This window comes from Chaetomium strumarium (genome assembly GCF_033439665.1).
Source record: "Chaetomium strumarium strain CBS 333.67 chromosome Unknown B0T15scaffold_5, whole genome shotgun sequence".
Classification (NCBI taxonomy): Eukaryota; Fungi; Ascomycota; class Sordariomycetes; order Sordariales; family Chaetomiaceae; genus Chaetomium; species Chaetomium strumarium.
This window is the reverse complement of record NW_026944433.1, coordinates 3,276,184-3,299,992: the sequence shown is the minus strand read 5'-3', so window position 1 is coordinate 3,299,992 and position 23,809 is coordinate 3,276,184. Positions and strand designations below refer to the sequence as shown.

General features: G+C 54.7%; 8 protein-coding genes across 8 annotated transcripts; 5 read left to right on the top strand and 3 right to left on the bottom strand.

Annotated features, from left to right (window-relative positions):
- Positions 1-1,834: 1,834 nt before the first annotated feature.
- Positions 1,835-2,935, bottom strand: B0T15DRAFT_400636 (uncharacterized protein; the record flags this gene model as incomplete). The annotated part of the gene is made up of 2 exons (XM_062865073.1): positions 1,835-2,577; positions 2,671-2,935. The coding sequence occupies 2 exons, from the start codon at positions 2,933-2,935 to the stop codon at positions 1,835-1,837; spliced, it is 1,008 nt and encodes a 335-aa protein (XP_062720666.1).
- Positions 2,936-6,585: 3,650 nt separating this feature from the next.
- B0T15DRAFT_255170 (uncharacterized protein) lies at positions 6,586-7,929 on the top strand. The gene is made up of 2 exons (XM_062863234.1): positions 6,586-7,055; positions 7,134-7,929. Exons 1-2 carry the CDS (start codon positions 6,947-6,949, stop codon positions 7,769-7,771), a joined length of 747 nt encoding a protein of 248 aa, XP_062720665.1. The 5' UTR covers positions 6,586-6,946; the 3' UTR covers positions 7,772-7,929.
- Positions 7,930-9,171: 1,242 nt separating this feature from the next.
- Positions 9,172-11,127, top strand: B0T15DRAFT_537921 (uncharacterized protein). The gene is made up of 4 exons (XM_062869654.1): positions 9,172-9,670; positions 9,749-9,847; positions 9,902-10,208; positions 10,271-11,127. Exons 1-4 carry the CDS (start codon positions 9,346-9,348, stop codon positions 10,941-10,943), a joined length of 1,404 nt encoding a protein of 467 aa, XP_062720664.1. The 5' UTR covers positions 9,172-9,345; the 3' UTR covers positions 10,944-11,127.
- B0T15DRAFT_537919 (NADP-dependent oxidoreductase domain-containing protein) lies at positions 11,111-13,032 on the top strand. Its single transcript, XM_062869653.1, has 2 exons — positions 11,111-12,149; positions 12,215-13,032. Exons 1-2 carry the CDS (start codon positions 11,548-11,550, stop codon positions 12,600-12,602), a joined length of 990 nt encoding a protein of 329 aa, XP_062720663.1. The 5' UTR covers positions 11,111-11,547; the 3' UTR covers positions 12,603-13,032.
- A 2-nt stretch (positions 13,033-13,034) lies between these two features.
- On the bottom strand, positions 13,035-14,370 carry B0T15DRAFT_537918 (uncharacterized protein). The gene has a single exon (XM_062869652.1). It carries the CDS (start codon positions 14,278-14,280, stop codon positions 13,186-13,188), a length of 1,095 nt encoding a protein of 364 aa, XP_062720662.1. The 5' UTR covers positions 14,281-14,370; the 3' UTR covers positions 13,035-13,185.
- Positions 14,371-15,479: 1,109 nt separating this feature from the next.
- Positions 15,480-16,970, top strand: B0T15DRAFT_537917 (uncharacterized protein). Its single transcript, XM_062869651.1, has one exon. It carries the CDS (start codon positions 15,738-15,740, stop codon positions 16,614-16,616), a length of 879 nt encoding a protein of 292 aa, XP_062720661.1. The 5' UTR covers positions 15,480-15,737; the 3' UTR covers positions 16,617-16,970.
- Positions 16,971-18,396: 1,426 nt separating this feature from the next.
- Positions 18,397-19,390, bottom strand: B0T15DRAFT_255112 (uncharacterized protein). Its single transcript, XM_062863233.1, has one exon. The coding sequence runs from the start codon at positions 19,114-19,116 to the stop codon at positions 18,439-18,441; it is 678 nt and encodes a 225-aa protein (XP_062720660.1). The 5' UTR covers positions 19,117-19,390; the 3' UTR covers positions 18,397-18,438.
- Positions 19,391-20,703: 1,313 nt separating this feature from the next.
- B0T15DRAFT_254984 (uncharacterized protein) lies at positions 20,704-22,860 on the top strand. Its single transcript, XM_062863230.1, has 4 exons — positions 20,704-20,868; positions 20,929-22,313; positions 22,368-22,530; positions 22,592-22,860. Exons 1-4 carry the CDS (start codon positions 20,820-20,822, stop codon positions 22,693-22,695), a joined length of 1,701 nt encoding a protein of 566 aa, XP_062720659.1. The 5' UTR covers positions 20,704-20,819; the 3' UTR covers positions 22,696-22,860.
- The last annotated feature ends 949 nt before the right edge of the window (positions 22,861-23,809 follow it).

Here is a 23,809-nt window from a genome sequence, read left to right as displayed (position 1 = left end):
GAACGCGTGCAGTTCAACGGAAAGTCCCTGGTTCGCGAGCCTGGACTTCTTTTCTTGAGTGTGTCTTAGCGACAGGGGTAGTGCTCCCACTAGCTGTTATCTTCAGGGGGAAGAGCCTTTAACAACAATAGTTCCCACTTAAAAAGGAGGAAATAAAGGAGTGGAAGTAGGCTACAACCGCTATAGGTTGGATAAACAGAGTAGTTGCATTAGAATGGCTTAAAGAGGTGTTCATCCCCCAGACCCGGCTACAGGACCCCTCCCAGAGAAAGCTGTTGATACTGGACGGCCATAATAGCCATAGAACCGACGACTTCATATAGGAATGCTACATTAACAATATCCAGTTGCTCTTTTTACCTCCCTATACTTCCTACGTTCTTCAGCCATTGGATTTATTAGTGTTCTCCCCCCTAAAGCATATATACCGGAAACTCCTTAATAAGTTGACCTCTTGGTCCGAATCGACGGTGCTAGGCAAGCAGATGATGATCAGATATATCGTGGAAGCTTATAAAGAAGCTATTATAGCCTATAACATCAAAGTAGGGTGGAGGGCATCCGGGTTATGGCCGGTCAATATAGCCAAACCTCTGATGAGCCGGCTTCTATTGGAAAATTCGAACAACACAGCCGGGATTGACGAACAGATAGCTTATATACAAACCCCAGCACCTGTTCAACCCTCCCAATCTTTGACAATAGCCGCTAACGCATTCCTCAGCATACCATAGAAGAAGTCAGATTTACGTGGTCAACTGAACAGCCTGGCCATCCGGAAACAAGACCTCCCTATACACAGGCTTTTATTCAAGAAGGTTGAGAAGGCTTTTGACAAGAAGGACTTCGAATTGGCTCGTTTACGACAGGAAAACGAAGCTCTGAAGGCATAGTTGGAAGCAGCCCAGCCGTCGAGGAGGAAGAAGGTAGTTCTTGATCCGAACAGCGTGTTCGCTTCGATTGAACAGATCCACCAGGCGCAGATTGAGTCCGGCCGTATAGATGACTCTATGGCTGAAGAGAGCGGGTCAGAAAGTGCAGAATCAGAGGTTTCCTGTATTGTGGTGGGTTAAATAGACTGCGATATACGGTGTTGAATAAGATGGGTGGGTTTGCGGGCTAAGATTTGCCAAGCGGTCCGAATCTGGGGTGGTCCAAATGGGGGGGGGGTCCGACTTAGATCTAGGCATGGCGCATGGAGCTGGAGACGGAAGGTGGCACCTTGGGCGGACGGCTCTCCGAACTCAAACGTAAAACGTCTCAATTCCATGATTGAACTCCAAAACAGAGGTGGCGCTATCTGAATATGTACCGTAGCTGAGGATCATCTGTTTGGGACTGATTATCTTAAATTGCGGTTGATTACGAAGAATGTCACGGTGCAAGCAATTGAACGAAGTGTACTCAATGTACTGTGTACAAGGTACATAGGTGCGTGGTATATTGTATTGTACTAGTCCTAACCGTGCAAAGATTACAAGGACCTTGCACAGCGTCAACCCGGATGCCCTGCCCTTCAGCTAGCGATAAACAAATGCTGGACCAAGGTCATCGGATCCCCGTTAAGTTTTAACATGCGTATTCTCATGCGGTAGCCACCCGAAACTATCTATCGGCAACACATCCCCAATCAAGAGCGGCTCCGCCAACGAACTCATCTCATCCCCCGTATACTCTACGCCCGTGGCATTTCTGAAATACATGCATCAACACGTCCGTAAAGATGAACGGCCCTGTCGTTGCCAGGGAGATCCCATTTTCATTTTATTCTATTGTTTCGAGCACAAGAACTCTTAGTAATTACCGCCTAATAGTTTCGCCATCCATCACCAGCTCAGAAGGCCCGATCCCGAGGAGAGACTGGTAACTCAGCCCTAGCCACTGCATCCCTTCCTCCCGGCTGCAGATTTGAGCCGTACCCGTACGCAGGGTTATGAGGATCCCACCCTTGCATCTCTTGAGGTTCTTTCTCGGGCATCTCCGCCGTCACCCCAACAAGACCAGCAGCAGCAACACCCTCGCCACTGCCACTGGCAGGATAATGCCATGGCTCACCACCGAGTGTCCTATCCCCGGGCTCGTACAGTCGAGGTCCTCCTGCTGGATGATGGGCAGCTGCTCCCTTCTCCAGCTTGTTCCTCTGGCGCAGTTTCCAGAGCAGAAAGGCGATGATCCCGAGCGAGATCGCGAGGACCGCCACCCCGGCGCCGATGCCTGCTTGCGCGGCTACAGGGAGGCCACCACTGCTACCGCTCGAGGTCGTCTGCTGTGTTTGGCCGGTGGACTGGTCAGCAGCTCCTGACGAGGTGGAGGCTGGGGGCCCTTGGGTCCATGTTGTTGTTGCGAGTGTTGTTGACACGGAGAGGGATGAAGATGGAGACGCTGTCTTGAGGACCACCACGAACTGGCTCGCGCTCATGTCCCAGGTCGCCAGGATTTGTGGTTTGGAGGGGAGCACCTCGAACCGGGCCACGCCGTCGTTACAGCAGAAGGCTCGGCCAGGGTCGCAGCAGAAGAGTGTGTCGGTTCCGGTGACGTTTTGGCATGAGATGAGATCGGTTCCGCCGCGGGTTGCGCCTGGTCGCTCTTGTCAACGCCACTGAAGCAATCATTATACAAAGTAACAACCGTGGACTCCGGGCCGCATTGATTGATTGTGACAGTGCTTACCTAGGCAGTAATGGGCGCATTCGGGAGCGCTCCAGTCCTGGGCCGTACATGATCCCCTGATCAGATTCCCATCTGGGCCCCTGCACAGCTTGTTGGTGAGACAAACGGACCCAAAGCTTCCGCCGCAACACGGGCTCTGCTCAGCGTTGGGGTCGCAGGGGAAATCGCTGTCTGATTGCACTCCATTTGGGTAATAGCACTTGTTCTTGGCCACACAAACATGGAAGAAGGTCAGGAGTAAGATGATATGACCGAAGGCCCTCATGTTAAAGTGTTGGAAGTTGCCCATCTCCGCCTCTGAGGGTATCGCAGCCCGTGGTCCAAAAGGCAAGTTGCCGAAAGAGTGGAACTACAGAAAAGTTGAAGAGAAAAGGGGGACATGAAGCGCCGGACGAATCTTGGAACAGATATACTGTGGTACGTTGAAACGCTGTTGGTGGCAGGGCGGCAACCCTGCATGCAGATGTTACCCCAGGCCCTTGTTCGAACAGTGGTCGCCTGCTAGGGTAAATAAGCGCGTAAGCGGCAAAATTTGGAGGCGTCCAGCAGCGCCATCATTGCCGCCTCTAAGCAACTTTGAAGTTTAGTGCGGTGTGACACTCCATCGTGATTCGCCCATCCTGTCATTTGTCATTGCTGTATCGTCGGCAGGGGCGCTGGGGTGACCCAACAGCCCCACAGAGAAGCGACTGCTCGCCCACGTCGCCAGCGCTGGTCCAAGCGGACAGCCGGGCCATTCGTTTGCATCTCGCGCCCCTGGACTTCAGTGCTTCTCCCGCCTCTGCGTGCTTATGGGGCCTTCTCGCGTGCCTGCTCCAAGGCCGCCGCTGGTATGCCGTCCCCGCTTGCCGTTCCAATCTATAATTGTGACTCTGCCCAACGACAACCTCAGACGAAGCGTCGAAGCATCAGTTGGGACCCCTCCGCAGTGGTTAGCCTTCATGCCCGGATGGTTGGTCCCTAGGATGAGGCTCGCGTAGAAGCTTGGGAAATCTTCCCCTGTCCCCATCTCGACCCAGGCCCAACTATGTAGGTAACAATTCCCATCCTATCCATGGATTATCACAGAAGTGGGTGGAATTGACCATTGGGTAACACCACCGAAAAGATGGACCGTTGTTCGACAGATAGGTCGAACAACCGGAGTTGCACCCAAGAACCCACACCTGTCACGATTCCTCATAGAGATAGGATGGCGAGGTGACCATTAGGTTTGACTCCGCTTTCTCTGTCCGCCTGCCCAACGAGCTGCTGGTCGTGCCCGGCGACGAAATCGGCCTGGACTCGGGTTTCACGGGCAAGCTCGCCGGCATCATCGTGGCTCTCCACGGGGATAGTTGCTGGCATGGCGGTGCCAGCCATCCCAGCTGGCGCGCTAATTGGTGCAACCGCATTCTGGTTGCTCGGGGGGAGAAAGAAGAAGACAGCCGCGGCCGCGATAGTCGGTGCTCAGGAGGGTTGAGGCCGAAATGGCATGTCTCATGAGGACGCTGTTGTCATTGGAGCGAAGCCCCTTTTTACGCCACATGCGAAGTCCATGCCACACCTCCGCCCCGGAAATGCATGCGAGTCAATCGCTGCAACCTGCTCCTAGATGTCAGTTCCGAGTCGCCAGTGTGCGGCATAAACACAACCGAAGGCAGGGTGGGGTACGGTGTGCGTCTACTGTGGTGAGCCCATCCCGGCTGACCACGGCTGACGACGAACCTACTGGCAGCATTAGGCATAGGGACGCATATGTTTCGTCATGCTTTGAGGGATGGTAAATAGTAAATAAACATTCTGGCGCGAGCTTCTGCATCAGTAAATGATGACATGTAAAGAAATAAGGCTAACGATCCGTTTGCTTGGAAGCGACTCGACCTCTGCGCATCCTTTTAAGTTTTCTTTCGCGGTCGAGCAGCCACCCTATTGCCTACGCCAAGGCTACCATAGACGCTTCGATCCTCGTACATATCTATTATCAAAGTGATGGTCCCTGAACTATTGCAGATAGTCTAGTTAATCCCCCAATCCGCATACCGACGGTCTCCCTCGTAGTCTACACTGCTCTACAGGCAGGAACACACATGCTAAGACGATCCGATGGTATTAGTCGAGCATTTGTTTATCTTTCCTTGGAGGCGTCACATCCCTGTTGGCTTGGTGCGGGTACTTCAAATAGATGGTTCTTTTTTTTTTTTTTTTGGACGGGCTGGACGAGGTGCTTCGAGCGGACGGCACCCTTGCGCTTCTGAATGTCGTCGACGCCCTGACGCGGCCCCAGGGGCTCCAAGGGAAGGTTAAGCGGTGCCTTGGTGCTCGTCGGGAGCCTCTGATAGGGGAGAAACTCACGGCCTGCCCACAGCTACGCCTGGGGCATCTCAACTATACCAACCTTCACCGACACGCTAAAGATACTATTATTCTCCCGCCTCAATACAAAATTTCCATTTCCTGGGGTCCGGAACTGTACGCGCGCAGTGCAAAAGGGCACCATGTCAATTTCAGTTTCGAGAAGCCACCGACTCCCCGCGGGATCCGAGACTGGCTCGTAACCGAGCTTGTCAGCAAGGCCTAGTGAGTCTTTCTCTGGGTCTCTCTGACGACAAAAATGGTCATGGAGGCTCTCTGGCAAGGCGAGATCCTTACCGATGTGCAACACCGAATCGACAGTCTGCCCAGCGAACTCACCAAACTGTACGCCGAAATGTGGGCCAGGGCAAACGGTGACAGTGAGCGTCCCGAGCATCAAGAGCGGGCTGCCCTATACTTTCCATTTGGCTATCAAAGAAATATGTGATGATCGCTTGAGTCTGGTGATTGCCACAACGGCCGGGATGGCCAGCCGAATTCGATACTGCAACCCGTACGAGCCCGGATTCGCGGCATCGCTAGTTGAGTCGTGCATCATGCAAGAAAAAAAATGCGGGACATCGAAATCCGATGCGCTGGTCTCCTCCAAATCAACCCGATTCCGGAAAGCAGTCACCTCTCTTTGCTGCAGCTTTGGTATGGCAAGGAGTATTGCGACCTGATTCCTTATGCTGAGGAACACTTGTATATATCGGCGGCGCCGTTCGACTTCGTCCACCGGACTGCCCGCGACTTCCTAACCGACACGGTGGAAGGCTTAACGATACTGGAGAAAAAAAAAGATCTCAGAATGGCATCTTTGCCAGAGGTTTGCCGCAGCGCGCCTGGCGCGCTGCCGGTTGTTGCGAATTGCCCCAACTGTACAATATATCGATGATAGCGGCAAGAATATAGTGCCTCATAAGTATTACTGCAGCCTCGAGCGCCATTTGGCATCGATCACTTTGCTACTTGGTACGCTGTCTGAGGGAGACAAAGAGAATGCTAGGGGCGAGTGTTATGAACTGCCCCGATTTTGTGAGCAGCTGTTCGAATCTGGCCAGCTTTCCGCAGACCTCAGAATCCCCTACATTGATGACGATTACCAGAAAGAGGGGCCAGGGCCGAATGATTTTCGGACAAGGTATGAAGTGATCGTCAAGCGGGAGCATGAGTTTATCCTCGAGGCGGCATCGATGAACCTGAACATCTGACGCTTCATCTGGGATAAGGTCCAGTCTCTGGAATTGGACAAGCAGACACTTTCCGAGCTTCTAGTGCACGTTTGTAACATCACCCTCACTCAATACGCAGATATATTTTGTTTCCGAGATCAGCAAGAATGGAAAGAATTACGTTTGGAGTGGAAAAATGAGTCTGACTCTTACCGCTTGGGCATCGCCTCACGTCTAAAGCTCGCCAGGTTACTCCTGGAACGGGTTATCGAGAAGTCGCATACGGCCTTTTTTTTCTGGCACAGGGGAGGGGGACTAACGGGTCAAGAGCGCGGATGTAACTGTGATGCGTCGTTGGGCGATTGTTGAACCAACCATGTGCAACCATTTGCCGCCAATATCCAGACCTCGCGAGGTTGCGTTTCGGTTAAGAAATGATATTGCTCGTTTAGGTAGATAGTGCAATTGGTCCTTTCTTTCCTGACTACTTACCTTTCCATGTTCTTTGTTTCCCCTTCACCGGTCTCTAGACGCAGAATAGCCTGTGCAGTGTGCTCAGGCGGCGGAACCCTCATCCAGATGGCCGCTGCGCGTCGTGCCAAACCAAAAGTGCCCAAGATCCTTCGCTATCTTTCTCTTTTGCTCTTGTTTAACCCAGCTACTGCCGTAAGACGGTGCTACCACCCTAACACCGATGAGGCGGTTGATGAGTTCCCCTGCGATCCCGATGCAGAGAATAGCCCCTGCTGTGGAGGGGGCCAGGCGCCATGTGCCTCTCCAACAGATCATGTAAGGGACCAAAGGAGAACATAATCAGAGACTCGTGTACGGATCAGTCCTGGGGATCGCTCGATTGCCCGCTCTACTGTTATCTGAGTAAGTTGAGTTTGGCTCTTCTTCGGCCGTCACTCAGCCCAAAATTGTGCTGAGATACTGACCATGCCTCTGGGACAGCTCCAAACATCGGGCCCGACCTGATATCCTGCGCCAACGTAACTCGAAGGGACACATCGTTCTGTTGCGACGGTACAGTCGACTGCTGCAACACGGGCCTTGGGCGGTTCGAACTGTTGCCCTCGAATCCTGAAGTATGGGCAACTTGGGACAACACAAAGTCCCAATTCGTCGTCGCGAAGCCTCTCTCGCCGGCAACAGCAGTGACTACGTCTTCCTTTTCCACGTCCACAACATCGACTACAGCCATGCAGATGTCCACGATCGCCGCAAACACCGCAACCAGTCCTTCGGCGCCGCCGCCAGCCCAGACCGCGCCGGGTGGTTCCGGTCAAGCTCACCTGTCCGGATTGTCGTCGGCCGCGCAAGCGGGCATCGGGGTTGGCATCTCCGTCAGCGCGATCCTCCTCGGCCTCATCGCTTATTTGCTATGGAAGTTGTACCGGAACAAGGTCCAGGGGCAACAACAAAATCAACCATACAACCCATGTCAATTTTCTTCGCAGCCGGAAATTCACCCCTATCCCAAAGAATTGCCTTGCCAAGAGCAGCGCACTGAGCTGGATGGACTGCGAGAGCCGACTGAGTTGCCGGGAGCTGTAAATATGGTATCACGAGGTAGTGATAAGAGCGTATGATATGGGGATATCTTGTGTGGGCAACCTGTATTTGAGAAAGTGAGGTTAGCCCGTCTCAGGGAGGCCGATGGCGGGCCTCTGCTTGGGACGACCATAGATTGTATCCGCGGTGTTTACCCCGTAGACTTGTCTTGAATGCAACCAGTTACAGACCTGACATCCTGATCCCATATGCGGTGGCGGCGTTCAGATTCATGACCTGCCGGTGGATGTGATGGGACGGTAGCCAGCCCCGTGTCTCAACTCAACCTGGACAATTCACCTCGGTATGCTTCGACTTCCTGGCGGAGAGGTGTGCTCATTTCCATCAGTTACCTTAGGGGAAAAAGCACCCTACCCCCCTTGAATACCACGTGGCTTTCGCTGCAATCTCCGCTATAACGAAGTTAACAAACACACCATGACATCAAACGACGGGCACTGTTACGTTACCAATTCGATCTGTACTCCTTTACAAGCTGCCATCCTCTATGACACTTACAACCATGTCAACGGTGTCACGACACTGGATGATCACGTATATTGTATTGGACCTGGTCTCTCTTCTCTATAGCTTGAAGACTGCCGTGTCATGAATTAACCTGCAGAGGCCGGTGGGGCCGACCTGCATGTCCGCGGGCGGTGCCCGCGTCCAATCATTATGGTTCCAGACGGACCGATCAGAAGAGGATCGAAGGGATCGAGGTTCGATCCCGTCGAGCCAGGACGGATCTATAGGATCGATGTTCGATACCATCGAGCCAGCAGAACCAGGTATATAGATACCTAGGGGAGGAAGCTATATATAGTTCTACCATTCTATTATTTATTCAGATCACTAGCTTTCTTAGTAAGTAATATAAGCAGTAGCCTTTATCTACTATATAGACATTGCGACTAGCATTGTTATAAACCCCTTGGCTTTACCGAGACCTATAACCCGACCAGACTACCTTCAACCGGCGAACCCTTTCAAAGGCAGGACTGCCGAGGTTTCGTCACAACCCCCGTACCTACGGCTATATGCGAGCATTACCGTATTAGGAAGATGAGGCCATTGATGGTCGGAGGATTGTGTCGCACTAGGTGCGTAGAACTGGCTCGAGACTCAAGAGGTGAGCGCAAAGGTGAGGTTGAATTTGGTGTGGCTTGACTCTGCGGCGGCCATCCGAATCGGAAAAGAGGGGTTCCAAATATCCCAAGAGGGGAGTCCGAATAGGCGGGTCGGTCAGCGCTAGCCGGGCCCATAGGTGGACAGGGATCCCTCCTTTTTAGTGGGAAATCGCATCCATCGTGTAGTCTGGTTGGTGGCTTTCGATAGCGCCGATCAGGAGCACCAGACGGGAGTTGAAAAGGCGGTCTCTGATTAGCTAGATTACGGGCCGCCGCTAAGCTAGTAGGGGCTCCCGGCTAGCGCTGACGGCGACTTTGTCGAGAATCTACGGGATCAACAAACGGCTATCTAACAAGAGGGAAGTGGCGGGTAGTCGAATGATGGTTAGGTGAACTATGTCTGAACTCACTATTAAGCTTATCTCTCAAACGCTCCTCCTGCACCCTAAGACACACGGAGCGACATTGGAAGAGAGTCGACCATGTCGACGGCCTTCTTGTTCATTGATGCAACGAAGACTGACGCTGGCACGCGGAGGAAGGCGCGCAGCCATGCCATGAAAGGGAAGAATGTGGGTAAGAAGCATTACAACCGTCGCACGAAGAAGGCGAAGCAATCTCGGCCCAGAATACACGACCTGGACTGCGCAACGTCAATAGATTCAAATCCGCAGGACGACCAGTATATGCAAGACTTCCTTCTACCGATCTCGCCAGTGTTGTTGTACACAATCGGGGAAGATTTCATCATACCAATGCATCTCCAAACCAATGCTACACCGCAGAGTCAGCATGTCATTAGGCAATGTAAGTGGCCCCCCGAGGCATTGGATGATGTGGGGGGGGGAGGCAAACTGGGCGTGGCCAGCTACTTACACAGACTAGTCTTGTCCGAAGTCACGGAGTGCCTTAACCCCCCAGCGCTCTGTTTTACTCCCGAACATGTCAATCACTGGTTGAGCGTGCTCTTCAGTAACCAGGCTGGTATAGTCACCGTCTTATCCTCGCCAGTCGGTCTTAACGATTAACATCTTCCAGCATATCACTGCACCATGGCATTGATGGGGACTTTGAATCGGTACTTCTTCGGCAGGGACGTAGTAAACTCGGACATTGTGTCACACCTTACGCAAGCAGTCGTGCTGGTGAACCAGAGCCTAGACACACACGAAGCAACGTGTGATGCAAACATCTATGTTGTCAACTTCATGATAGTCCATGAACTCCTAAACGGAGCCAAGGACAGGGCATTGGTGCATCTAAGGGGGCTACAGAAGATGACAGAACTGCGCGGAGGGATAGTAGACCTGGAGCCCAACCTGAAGCTCTTGGCCAAGGTGTGCAAGTAAGTCACCCCCATGTTTGGAACGGAGTCCAACTGTGCCATCTAACACACTGGGCTTGTAGGACTGATTTAGATGTGACGCTTCACTTCGGCACGCCACCAGTCTTTTACCGGGATGAAATGGTCGCCATCTCCTCGCACATGGCGTCTTGCGGTTTTGTCGGAACAGCGAGCTTTGCCAGCTTGGGGTGTTATCGGACGTTCAGGCACCTAAATCCCTTCCTCCAGCAGATTCTCCTCGACGTCTGCAACGTCACAGCATTCTTCACCCAGGGGTACCGGATGGACCCCCACATGCTACAAGAGACGATCGCCTCGTTCGGGTACCGGCTTGTCCGCTTCCAACCCGTGGGCGTCCCGCTCTTGCGCAGCCGGCTCGACTCGATCTGCCACATCGCCCTGACGGCGTTGACGACGACTTTGTTCTTCCAGATCGGTCGACGTCGCCTTATGCAGTACGAGCTTGTCGGAGAGCACCTCAAGGCCGTCGTGGCCGCCGGCTTGGAAGACGTGGATCCGGATGTCAGGCTCTGGCTTTTGTTTGTCGGTGGCGTGTCCGTGCTGCCCGAACGGGAGGAGAGCTGGCTGCTTACAAAAATCCTAGAGACCGCTCGAGACGGGTTTATTCGGGATTGGGAAGATGCGCATCGTCGAATTATGCACTTCCCTTGGATCACGTCGCTACATGACCTGGAGGCGGAGCGGTTCTGGTATTCGGCCTTGAGGATGGCGTAGAGGTGGAGTAACATGTATTGTACCTGGATTACATAGGTATCACATGAAGACGACAAGTATGGCTCCATCATGGTCATACTGGGTTTTGCGGACATAATGATCTCCCTACCTAATCTCCGGCAGGAACACGTGTTGGAGGCTGCCGTCTGGTCACCGTACACAGTATATCCGTACTGAGAAAGACCTGTCATTGCGGGGTTGTCCCGGGCACGGCCAATTAGGCCGGGCAAAAAACACCGGGCCCAACGAGACTTACTTCCACAAACGGACTGTCAAAGGAAGTAGTGCCTCGCTTGCTACCATGCCAAGACATTCATTATCTAAACGTGGAAACAGGCAGGCTCAGAACTTGAGAAGTGTGACCGCTTCAGGAATGACTTCTTCACAACTTACAGGCCAGCCTACAAGCCTGAGCGCATACATGACGACGACCGGCACGATGGCACCCTCGGTGTTTGCAGATTCTATCCAGAGGTTCGCATACATAAATGAGCTTGCCGCCATGAGCTTGAGAACATTTTAGAAGAACATCATCGCACGCTCAACGCCAATCGACAAGACCGAACACCACATACCCCTCCAACACCACCAGACTCTCCCCACAATGCCTTCCCTCGTCGGCAAACAAATCGGCTCAACCGGCTTCGGCCTCATGGGCCTCGCCACCCGCGTACCTCCGATCTCGGACGAGCAAGCCATCGGCGCCATGCGCGCCGCCATCGAGTCGGGCATGACCTTCTGGAACGGGGGGGACCACTACGGCACCCCCGAGCGCAACTCCCAAACACTGCTGGCCAACTACCTCCGCCGTTACCCAGAGGATGCGGACAAGATCGTGCTCAGCGTCAAGGGCGCCTTCGACTTCGCCACCATGTCGCCCGACGGCTCGCCCGAGGGCATCAGGAAGAGCATCGACAAGATCCTCGCCGATCTCGACGGCACGCACAGGATCGACATTTTCGAGTGCTCGCGCGTCGACCCCAAGATCCCGCTCGAGACGACGCTCAAGTTCCTCGAGGAGGGGTACGTGAATAAGGGCATCATTGGCGGAATCGCGCTCAGCGAAGTCGCAGCTCCGACTATCCGTCGTGCGGCTGCCATCACAAAGATTGTGGCTGTCGAGGTCGAAGTCAGTCTGTGGAACACGCATGTCCTGGAGAATGGCGTCGCCGCCGCCTGTGCCGAGCTGAACATCCCTATTGTCGCGTAAGACACCCCTTCTCTTCCCCCCGCTTCTTAGCCAAGATAATGAGACTAACCCCCCAACCTAGCTATTCCCCCATTGGTCAAGGCATGCTCGGCGGCCTGTTCAAGTCCCTCGACGATCTCCCCCAAGGCGATCTGAGGCGCTACTACCCACGGTTCCAGCCCGAGAACTTCGCCATCAACCTTGAGCTCGTGAAACAGCTCGAGACCCTGGCCAAGCAGAAGGGCTGCACCCCCGCGCAGCTCGCTCTCGGGTGGATTCAGAGCCTGTCAAAGAAGCCGAACATGCCGACTTTTATCCCCATCCCCGGCGCGACGACCGAGGCGAGGGTGCGCGAGAACGGTGTCCATGTCGAGCTGATGGAGGGGGACCTCAAGGCTATTGACCATGTCCTGGCCAAGTTTGAGGTTGTCGGTGAGCGCTACCCGGCTGGTATACCGACTGATGGCTAGTTGGCTATCAGGTTCGGTTGTAATTGATGGCTAGCCACACGGTTGAGAATGTGATAGTAGCTTTTGCTGCATCGGTGCACTTGGAGTTTGGTGGAAAATCGAGGTAGAACAAATAAGTTTGGCGACCGTACGCTTGCTTTAGCGGCCCAAAGCAGCCGACATTGAGTGGCTGGAGGATGTGGGAAGAGTGCGGACGCATGCAGAGTGTGATGATCTGATGCTCCTGGCAGTAGAGCTCGAATTCGGTCGAGTGGTGGGTCTCGTGGCCGTCAAGGATCAACAACCGGTATTTGCCCTTCGTACGAGGTGCTGTATGGAAGTCGAAGTGCTTGATCCAATCAAGGCCTACGGCATTGGTTGCCCAGCCGTTATCGGTGGTTGCGATACGCCAGTCGGCCGGGAGGTTACATTCTTGATACCAGTTGGCGAGTCTCGTCGAAGTTGTAGATATCGTCATCCACAAACCGCCTGTATGGACCGTGGTGCTGTTCTCGAGAAACTGGTCGAGAAACTCGCGGACGTTTTCCAGGAGATCTTCCTTGACCCGATCATCAAGTACAAACGAGCGCGGAGTCGGGAACTGTCAATCGGAGCCTGCGTTGACATTAATGGATGGCGGAGGCTGCGGCGATGCCCGTGGCCGTCCGGCGGAGGGTATCGGCCTGCTATGTCCAAGTGCGACAGCGCCTTGCAGCTCAGAACGTTGTTTTATCAGGATATATGCCGACCCTGATCCGTCTTGGTAGAGTCCTTCTTGCCAGCCATATCCGCGGGGAGGAACGATGTCGGACAAATCCACGAGCACTCCGCTTTTCCAGTTCTCTAGGAGGGGCGAGAAGGTGCGGCTGGATCCGGCAAGCCAAAAGAAATCCATCGCCTTCTGGATTGTGTCTGGGTCGTTTTTGCCTTCCTCGACATACTCGTAGACAATAGCGATGTATTCCTGGTCAGGTGCTAGGTAACGTTTGATCCTGTGCACCTGAACCGGGGGCGGCCGGAGTGACCAGTGCAGCTCCTGGAATACCTTGCCAGGGATGGTTAGCCAGCCGTAGCATCTCTTCATACGTGGCATGGTCGATAATTGTCGGAGCCCTGGAGGCGGCACTGAGCCGTGATCGGCTGGCGACAGCTGCTTCAGACGCGCCTCGTCAGAAAAGGCGGCGAGGTTGGCGACCGCGTCGTCCCAAGTTATCGGCTTAGCGTTGACCAAGATGGGACGAGAGGCTGCGGCCGTCTGGTCCACCGCGGTTTGCATCATCTGGGGGAGGGCGGCATTCTGGCATTCTCGCTGCGGGACATAGTAAGTGGGAAAGTCGACGGGCTCGGCATCCCAGAACTGGACGCAAGCGATGGTTGATGAGCGAAGCCAGTTTCTCTTGGGCCAGGGAGACTTTGTACCAGTTACCACCTTCCACACAAAAGGCCCCTGGGCTCCGAAGCGGACTTTCCAAACATAGCCATCCACGCCGCCGCCCACGCAGGCTTCCCAGACCATACTGTCCAAGTTGAAAGGGCAGCGCCGCAACCGGGGCATCTCGAAGTCTGCGGCAGTCGTCCCGGGCGGCCCAACCATCGGCGCGTCGTCGCGGAACGGTGTTTGTGCCGCGTCCAGCCATGGCCGTCGGCGTCGCACTCTACGCTGCAAGGCCACCCGCGCCTCGACGTAATCCGACGACATGAGGGGAATGAGGGAAGCGAGTTGAGTGAGCCTGAGGGTGCGAAGAGCAAGCGTGAGACCGTCTTTCCAAATGGAATCCCACGATTTGAGTGAAGAAAGCTGCCTTGGTCCAGGCAGGCAACTGCTAGCAGGTGCACTGAAGCAGTCACGAGGGCCCCACATCACCCGCCCGTCTCGCTCTGCCTCACATGCATCTCGGCTTGTTCGACCACTAGAATTCAGGTAGTGCCCGGTCTCATCAACGCGCAGGTTTGACACCACGGACCAGTCGGGCTTGTACATGCCAACGTTGCACCGAGTTCCGCGGCCGTAGTGGCAGGAGCCTAGTTGGTCTTCCAGGGCGTAGCTGACAAGGGGGGTAACAACCCTCCGGAGTAGGTCCTCCAAGGTGTCCTCGTTGAAGGTGCACAGGTCGTTGAACAGTGGCCTTGGCTGCCGTTCGCCGCGGTATTCCTGGCTAAGCTGGCGCCGGAAGATTTGGGTGAGAGTGTCATAGTTGAAGCCTTCCCATTCCCGCCAGTCGGTGGGGTGGATGTTTGTCTGGATGACTGTGTTAGGCCCTAGGGCAGTTGCGTGAACTTGCGTCTGAGTTCACGTCCACATTTTGCCTTGTGAGGGCGTCGAGGAGGGTGACCATTGTCAAAGCGTGTTATTCGCAGAGGAAGAGCGACATCTGACAGAGACGTAAAGGTAAACTTGACCTCCAGCCTACTGCACGGGGAGCATGAAGGATCCTTGCTTATAGAACTACAAGATGGCCGCGCACCCAGCCATCCCGCAAAGCGGATTGAGGATGGGCAGGCGCAAGCGGTGGGGTATGTCCAGTGTGGAAGCTCTCATCCACGAAGGTACCAGGCGGAACGGCGAAACACTACGGAACAGAGGGTTCATCGCGGATCGACGGCCACGTCACTGTCGACACCCCCCTTCTGTCAAGGCGGTAGCGTCGGTTTCGTGAGGCTGCTTCATACAGAGTCCATCGAGAGCCAACGGTTGGTAACCGACAGCACATGTAGTAAGCGCCACAGCTTCGCATCAATGGTTCGCAGCCCGCCTCGTGGAGGTCTTGGAACTAGGTTCCGGCTTGATCTCTGTTGGAAAAGAAAATTGCCGATGGTGGGATGGGCGGGGCCGTCCGCCCCGTAGATTCGTCCAGCGATGAGCATTCCTCCGGGGTACGGTGCATTTGAAACACCAAAAGCACAAGGGAAGCCGGGTGCAAGAACGCTGTCGATTTCTTCTCGTTATCGATTGGCTTGCCTCCAGCTTGCACACGATCGCGAGCAGATCCGACACTCAGAGGGCGAGATGTGGGCCCAGGCGAGCCGCACACCTAGCCGCCTAGGCAACAGCTCAGCGCCTCGGCCAAAAACGGCCCCTAAATTCGCACCACCGCAGAAGGGAGGCGTGCTGTGCTTCCAGGAGACACCAAGGTCGACGCCAAATGGCGGCCTACCATGGTTGGTGAACAGGGAAACTACGGAGAATGGCAAAACGTCATGGCGCAGATTGTCACCTATATGGCCTTCAACCATTCGCGGTACGGATTCATCATTACCGACACAGTCTTCGTCGCTCTGAGGATCACCCGCTGCGAAGTCGGTCCTGGTCTAGCTGCTGGCCGTGCCCGGCGAGCCATGGCGACAACACACCAAAGACGGCCTTCTGACGAGTCTATGGCGTCGGCCGGCTCGTCCTACCTCGACGACGAACCACTGGAGTGGGAGTACCAGGATCCGGAATACGCCCTGGCGCCCTGGGATGCGCATGGACGAGGGAGGCTCACTATCAGGCTTGCTCTGTGGTGTCTGGCGATGATGGCTGCGAACGGTGACAACCACATCGACTACTGGTATCCCGATTTGGACTCCTGGCGGCTTGCAAAGGAAGGATACTACGTCCACAACACGACGGGTGCGAAGAAAAGGCGGCTGGACCGAGGCGCCCTTCTTTCTAAGACCCCCAACCCCGAAACCCCTGGAGGGAACGGGCCATGGGGTGCCGGCCAGCCACTGGTTGCTGCCTTGGAAGGCGAGATTGGCAACAGCAGTCTGGGTTACTTGGACCTACCGGGCACAAGCACCGGCCAGGATATGCCGTACTTCAGCCAAGCTGCCAGCCCTTTCCCTGGGGGAGAGGAAGAAGCAGGGCGCGAAGAAGACGAGGAGCACTCTGAGTATGGTGAGGAGAACTCGGAGGAGAAGGAGGGGGCGGAGGAGGAAGAAGACGAACACAGAGGAAAACGAAAACAGTGGGCGGTGGCACAAGGGGTTCCCCGGGGCGGAGGCATCGAGACTACAGCGACGATGACAATCGGACCGTGGTTGGACCTGTAGTCCAACGCACGAAGGTCACGATAAAGAAGCATAGGTTTTCGTCGAAGCTCACCTTTGTAGACACCAAAGGAAATGAGCGAGTCACGACAGAGAGGAGTGGAAAAGGTTTCTGGTGGATATCAGCCATGGAGAGGAAGAATGTTTACTTCACGAAGCACCTCCCTTAGGCGGGGCAGCTGCGTCGTGGTGTACTTTGTTGGATTCCTCCTTTTTCCTTGCCCTATGCCTATATCTACCACCCCAACCCCTCTATTTCTCTTTCCTAGATATATAGTTCAGCTAGCTTAGTGCGGCACTTGCTTAGTCTTGGGATCCTAGTTGTCCAGAAGTGTTTAGTTTCTTAGCGCTCAAGGGTTAGAAGCAATGACTCTGCTTAGTTCGCTTTTACGCGCTGACGTAGTCAGGTCTATCTAACCCTGCCTCTTAAGATACTGGTAACTGACTTTTGGCTCAAGTATAGCATCTGGCAGATGGTTTACGGAACTTGACAGCAGGAAATTTGACTCCGACATTGGTCTGCCAACACAGACGGCATGCCCTCGAAGACTCAAGTGCACATCACCCACCCACGGCCACAATTCAAGCGGTTGTGGACAATCCCAGATCTTGACCGTGTCATCGTGCGACGCCGACGAGGCGTCGACTCGGATGTCATAGAAGGATACAAGTAAGAAAAGAAGGCATTGATCCACGTATTTGAAGCCCCAAATGACCAGTCTGAGTGCCATAGAGTTGATCCGAGCCGACGCCCCACAACCCTAAACCCCTGATCCTTTTCTGCCTGCAACAGTAACCGCACAATCCAGCTCTGCTTGTACGTGAACCAGGTACCATTCCATGAGCTTCGGTGTGTCCCCAGTAGTCTTCTTTTGAAATCACCTTCTGGAACAATGATGAGACTGATCTCGAGAGCCAGCCGGCGCCCAGCAGTGGTTTCGGACCTGTCACCCTTACCACCATCAGGGACGCCCAGCAGGGCCGCCACCACGAGCTGGTAATTGGAATTCTTACGGGCGTCCGTCTGCGGTATGATATGGATGTACAGGTAATCGTATGCAGAGCGGTTGTCGATTCGACGAGGATCCCTTTCGTGCATCAAGCACCCGCAAGACTGACAGCCGGTGCCGCTCTCCGGTCCCGCTCCACTTCGGGCCCCGTGTCTCCGGGCCCGCAAGCGCCCTGCGCCGTCTCGCTAAAGACTCGGGCACCCCCTGAGCAAAAAAACAGTTCCACGTCCCAAACCTTCAGAGGAAAACTTGGCGTCATTGAGCCAGGAATCTATCAACCGTTGGGTGTACCAAATCCCCCAGATATTGAAAACAATGTATAGAAATGGAAAGGATAGCGACTTGGCATTAGATACTCTATTTGCATGCGTTTTTGACCTAGTTGTGATGACTTGTGTGGTGGTTGACTTGCATGTGGATGTGGAACTCTTTTTCTGCTCAGGGGGGTGTCGGGCTATAAAGCTCAGTGCGAGAGGGAGATAATCATGGAACGAATCAACCACGTCAGTGGCCTACCAGGAAAATGATTGCTGTGATCATTTAGGTAGGTAAGGTACCTTGCCAAAGTGTAACGGCCTTGCTGAAAGGGCCTACCAACCACAGTCCACTTCAACACTCCCTCTGCTCGGTTTGCTGTCCCTCTTCTACCTCTGGAGGGAGAAGATCTTCCATGACCCTTTGAAAACTTGTCATATACATTGTAGGATCGTGCGCTTGGAAATTCAGGAGAAGCTGGCAGAGCTTCAGAATCCAAACCACAATCCACACGTCACCGAAAAACGTTCGTTGGTGAACTAGAACCTCGAGACCATGAATTAAGCCAACCACCATTTCCCACAACATGGGGAAAATCCTGACCAACATTCAATCGCTCTCGATGTTTCGGGGACTCGGAAGCCGGATTTGTATACCGACGTGGTGCCATGCTGAAGCTCTGTCGCAACGCCCATAACATGGCATGGATGGAAACGGGTCCGAATCCACCACAAGTCGATAGCATCGGACGTTTCTTTGGCCCGAAAACGCTTCCGCAAAACTTCCATCTCCAACCTTGGGCGACCCCGGGGTAACGCAGGTGATATCCGCATTTGGCCAGACCCTCGCACACCACAGAGCGCAAAGAGTTGCCAGTGCTCCACCCAGTCCGTGGCCACAGACTTCGACTTTATCCGGTTCGTTGATGGTGAGGGTTCCTTCATGTCCCAGCTGGGACTGCTAGGTTCCCACTGCCAGGTCGCAGATAAGGTTGAGCAACAAGCCGCGGAGCCTGTCGAAGATCTCCAGGAAGCGTTTGTGCGCCCGTGCATTTGCCGGACCATGGGGCCAGTGAATTTCGTGTAACTTGGAGCCGAACGGGAGTATCGTAATGATATAGCTCCAAAATCCATACACTGAGCTCGGGCGCAAAATGAAATCCTCGTAGAGCCAGGGCGAATCGTAGCCACTAAAGACAACGACTGGGGTGTTGTTATGACGGATGCCCAAGTGAACATGAGGAGTCTTAGTGATGGACGACGTGGGCATCGCGTCGAGCTTCAAATGTTGCGACGGACGAGATGACCAAGGCGATTGACGAAAAGATCATGCAGTATGACCTCTTGGAGAATGTCGAGGGCGTCAGCCAGGAAGCGTTGTTTTGTCTGAAACGGGGAGGGGATTGCGGGAAGATCGAGTTGGACGTTTTCTATGCGGCACAAGATCAGTCTTCCGGTGCAAGTGGCTCGCGGTGGTTTAAGGGGCTGTGGAAGAACGAGGCGGACGACTGGATCCGGTATAGCAGCTCAACTATGCCGGGGACGACACATGAGTTTGTGATGAGGGTAGAATTCGGGGTGTTATAGAGTGTCTTCTCCAAGGCTATCAACGTATAACCGTACTTCTGCCAGTCAAAACTGGCACCTGTGCTCAACGACAGCAATACCGGGTCCAAGTAAAGCCACGGGAATGGATTCCCAATCTGATTCTGGCTTCCGGGGGCTCGCTAGTCTACAAGGTATCCGCGCGGTTGGTAATACTCCAGCAGACTAGGTACCCAACAGTCAGCTAAGTGTTTCTCTCACACAACTCACCTAAGTCACTCATCATGCTCCATGGACACCTTACCTAGCGTTGTGCAGTCATGTCGGTAAATTACGCAGCCTTCCCCATTATCCATAACGGATTAGGAGACCTAGGGCAAGCAGTTCTCGAGCGGCCTCCTGGACGGTGGACCTCGAAAGCTCAGGGCCGTCTGGTTTCTTGGCCTGTCAATGCAGCGCTAACACCACTGTGTAAGGTTTCTTATTAGACATTGTTCCACGGTTGTGAAATTTCCTTCATTTTCCGGAGGTGATTATCGTGACCTTCTATTAGTCTCTGATGCACAGACCTTACTCTCATGAGCGTTTGGTGGGCCCGGTGGCTAGTGCAGGGCCGGGTGGCTGGTGAGATGTACTACCGGACCCATACCCAAACGCGCACTGAGTAAGGGTGCTGTGTATGTGTTCTGGTTGATTGGAATTGCCTAAGCATGGTAGTGGGTCCCTGCGGTACATCACCACATCACCTGCGCCACAGCTGGTCTGAGCGTTTGAGACTACACAGTAGGTACACTAGATGGGGTCGGAATCCACAACGGGGTGGTACGTGCCTCTCAGGTGCACGTGACCACGGTGACGTACCAGAAATCAGAATGTGTGACACGGGCCACCCCAGCCAAGCCACCACGGTCTGTGCACAAAATCAGCAAATCTTAGCTTCTCAGCCACCGGACTTGGATTTTGCTCTGCCCATTCGCATTTCCCGGTGCTTGCAAATTTCCACTCCAACACCAACTCTCAGCTTCTTGCATCCCCACTGTGCTGGTCGTCTGGCGCCACGGTCCTGCAACTGTATATCACGAACCGCAATAACCGCAGTGCCTGTCATTTTGTGCCTCGGGAATTCAGATTGATTCCCTATTCAGGCTCACGGTGGTTCCATTGAATGCCGGACTTCTGTTGTGCTCAACCACCCCCACAATACCAACCGACCTAAGCCTCGGGTGACATCGCCGCTGACTGCGCTCAGTCAGTCTCTGTGATCAGTCAATTAGTTGCCGCGTTGCATTGCTACCACCTCCTTTGTGCAACTGCTCATCGACGTCTGCGTCTCTGAACATCGCTACAAAAGCTCTACACGCACTGGGCAGGACCCTCAATCCGTGCACTGAAACACGATGGCGAACGCAACACCGGATATCAACTCCATTCTCAAGATGCTAGGTGGTGAGGATCAACCGATGCGCTGTTCAAATCTGAACAGAACCCAACTGACGCCGGCCACAGATGCTACACAGCGACCGGCGGCGTCGACCCTGGCCCAGCCGCATCCCGGTATTTCTGCGCCGGCGCCAGTATATGCACCGCCAGGACAGAATCCATACCCACCGCAGCCCGCGTCATACCAGGCTCCTCCTCCGGTCTATGGATACCCCCAGCCGTCGTCGACCGGAAATATCGATCTAAGCGCAATTCGGCCGGTCGACTCGGGCACTGTGCCAGTGCTTGCCGACGCAATCGCCAAAGCAAAGGCATTTGCGGCAGAAAAAGGTGTCGCGTCGTACGACCGGCCCAATGCCGCCTACCCTGACCAGCGTCAGCCCGATTCGAGATACTACCAACGCTCGCGATCCAAGAGCCCCAGAGGGCGCGAGGCGTTCCGAGACAACTTCAACCCATATCGAGACGAGCGGCGTGCCGACCATGGCGCGCAGGGACGGGACTACGGCCGAGAGCGTTCCTATTCTCCCGGTCGTGGTCGGCAGGGCTTCTCGCCACGCGGTTCACACGGCGGTGGTCGTGACCGCGATCGGTCTCCTCTGAGAGGCAAGGAGGACAATGTCGAGACGATTGATATCGAAGCGAGTCTGGTCGGGCTTATCATCGGCCGCCAGGGCGAGAACCTCCGGCGGGTTGAAGGAGAGAGCCGCTGCCGTGTCCAGTTCCTCCCGCCGACGGGCCAGAACGACCAATATCGACTTTGCAGAATTACCGGTCCGCGGGCACAACGCGAGGAGGCGAAAGAGATGATCAATCGCATCATCCGCGACAGCGGCATGCGGGGTGCTCCCCAAGGCGGGGGCGGCGATCGTGGCCGCGACGGTGGTCGCGGTGCAGTTCCTCCCCCGGTCCCCAAAGAGGGTGAGGACAGCCTGCAGATCATGGTCCCCGATAGAACCGTGGGCCTGATCATTGGCCGTGGTGGTGAGACGATCCGCGACCTCCAGGAGCGGAGCGGTTGCCACATCAACATCGTCAGCGAGAACAAGAGCGTCAACGGGCTCCGCCCCGTCAACCTCATCGGTTCTCCCGCCGCTGCCCGGCATGCTAAGGAGCTGATTCTCGAGATTGTGGATAGCGACAGCAGAAATGGGAACAATCCAGCTAACCCGCGCGGCGGCCGTGGGGACAACTTTGGCGGCGGTGGTGGCGGTGGTGGAGGAGGCCACGACAAGATAAACGACTCGATCTATGTCCCTTCGGATGCCGTCGGCATGATTATTGGCAAGGGCGGCGAGACCATCCGAGAGATGCAAAACATGACAGGTTGCAAGATCAACGTGTCACAATCATCAGGACCAGGTGAAGTAGAACGCGAGATCGGCCTGGTCGGCACCCGGGATTCGATCGAGCGGGCCAAACGCGCCATTGAGGACAAGGTCGATGCAGCGGTAAGTGGTCGAGCAGCCGCCGTTTTGGTGATGACCACACTGACGAGAATGCAGAAGCAGAAGTCTGGCGGTGGTGGTGGTCGTGGCCGTGGCCCGCCGCGTGATTATGATAACTCGAGCTATGCTAACAACAGCAGCGCCCCTCCGAACCTACCCGCCAGTAGCGCGGTTCCAGCTGCTGGTGGCACTGGAAACCAGGCTGATCCCTACGCTCCATGTGAGTCCTTTTCCTGGTCTCTGCCGCCCTCCGAACTTCACGTGTTAACCGGCGGCGATAGATGGTGGTTACGAGCAATACATTGCTCTTTGGTGGCAATCCCAGCTTGCTGCGCAACAGGCCCAGGGCCAGGGAGGCGCAGGCCAGCCCCCCGGGACCTCGTAAAGTCGACATGCTTCCAGGTTCGCTGAAGGGCTTGATGCTGACCGCCCACTCGACTCGTTGATGCGTCTTGACCTGCTACGCCCCCATCTTCGATGTTGGCCCTTGATCTGGCGCCCTGCTTTGCATGACGACACACTATGATACCAGGGCATGGCATATTTGATCTGCGTCTGGTCCATTAAACAGGCCGAGCGTCCACGGACTTGTTAGATGACTGTGCCAGTGCGCGCGCTGACCCTTCGTTTTCTTCTCGACTTCTCTTGATCGACTTGCGACATTCTGCCCCGGACTTCATCAGCTCTCCATTTGCATTGTTGCCGGCACAGGTTCTAACAAGCGGGATTCCCGGCCTTCACCAGCGACCAAGTTTGCGACTGCATTGTCCCCCGCATAATTGCAAGGGCTTGATACGACTGCGATGCAACTGCACGGAATCTGTTCTTGGTTCTAAGACAAGGTGGGGCTGTGCCTTGCTTGATGCGCTTGCCGGCCTCACTCGAGATTTTCACCCCGTCTCTTGTCATGTTGCGTCGTGCAGCAAAGAAATGTTGCTGGGTCACCGTTGATTCGCCCTGGATCGTTCACGTGGAGCCTTTTCAGGATGCCTTCGCCTTTGCATGGACATGGACTTTGCACCTGCCTCGGACTGAGCGTTCATCGTTTTGATGATGGCGTGCTGTGCACGTGGCATGACAGGGCTCTGGATTTCTCCAAAGGATAATCATTAATCTGGCCCGAGGCATTTTGATATTGGTCCCAACAGCGGAATGAGGGCTGGCTGCGTCTCATCTTTCTGGTTCCTCTGCAGTGGACTGCGGGATCTTGTGTTCCCTTTCTGCGGCTTTCCGAGTCGCACTTTGACGCGGCCGTGGCTAGCGTTTTCACTGAGCAGTGGTGAAACCGGAAGCAGTTTATCACACTTCCCCTTGTGTACATTAGGGAAAAATGAGATCGGAACCACGGCGTTTGGCGTGCAATTGATCTTTCCTTTTCACTATTCTTCGCTGCATTATTATCGACTGTACTGACCTGATATGACAATATGCAAGGTTCAGCAGATTGTGGCAGGACCAGTGAAGGGTGGAGACAGGAACCAACAACGACCGAGGGTGGT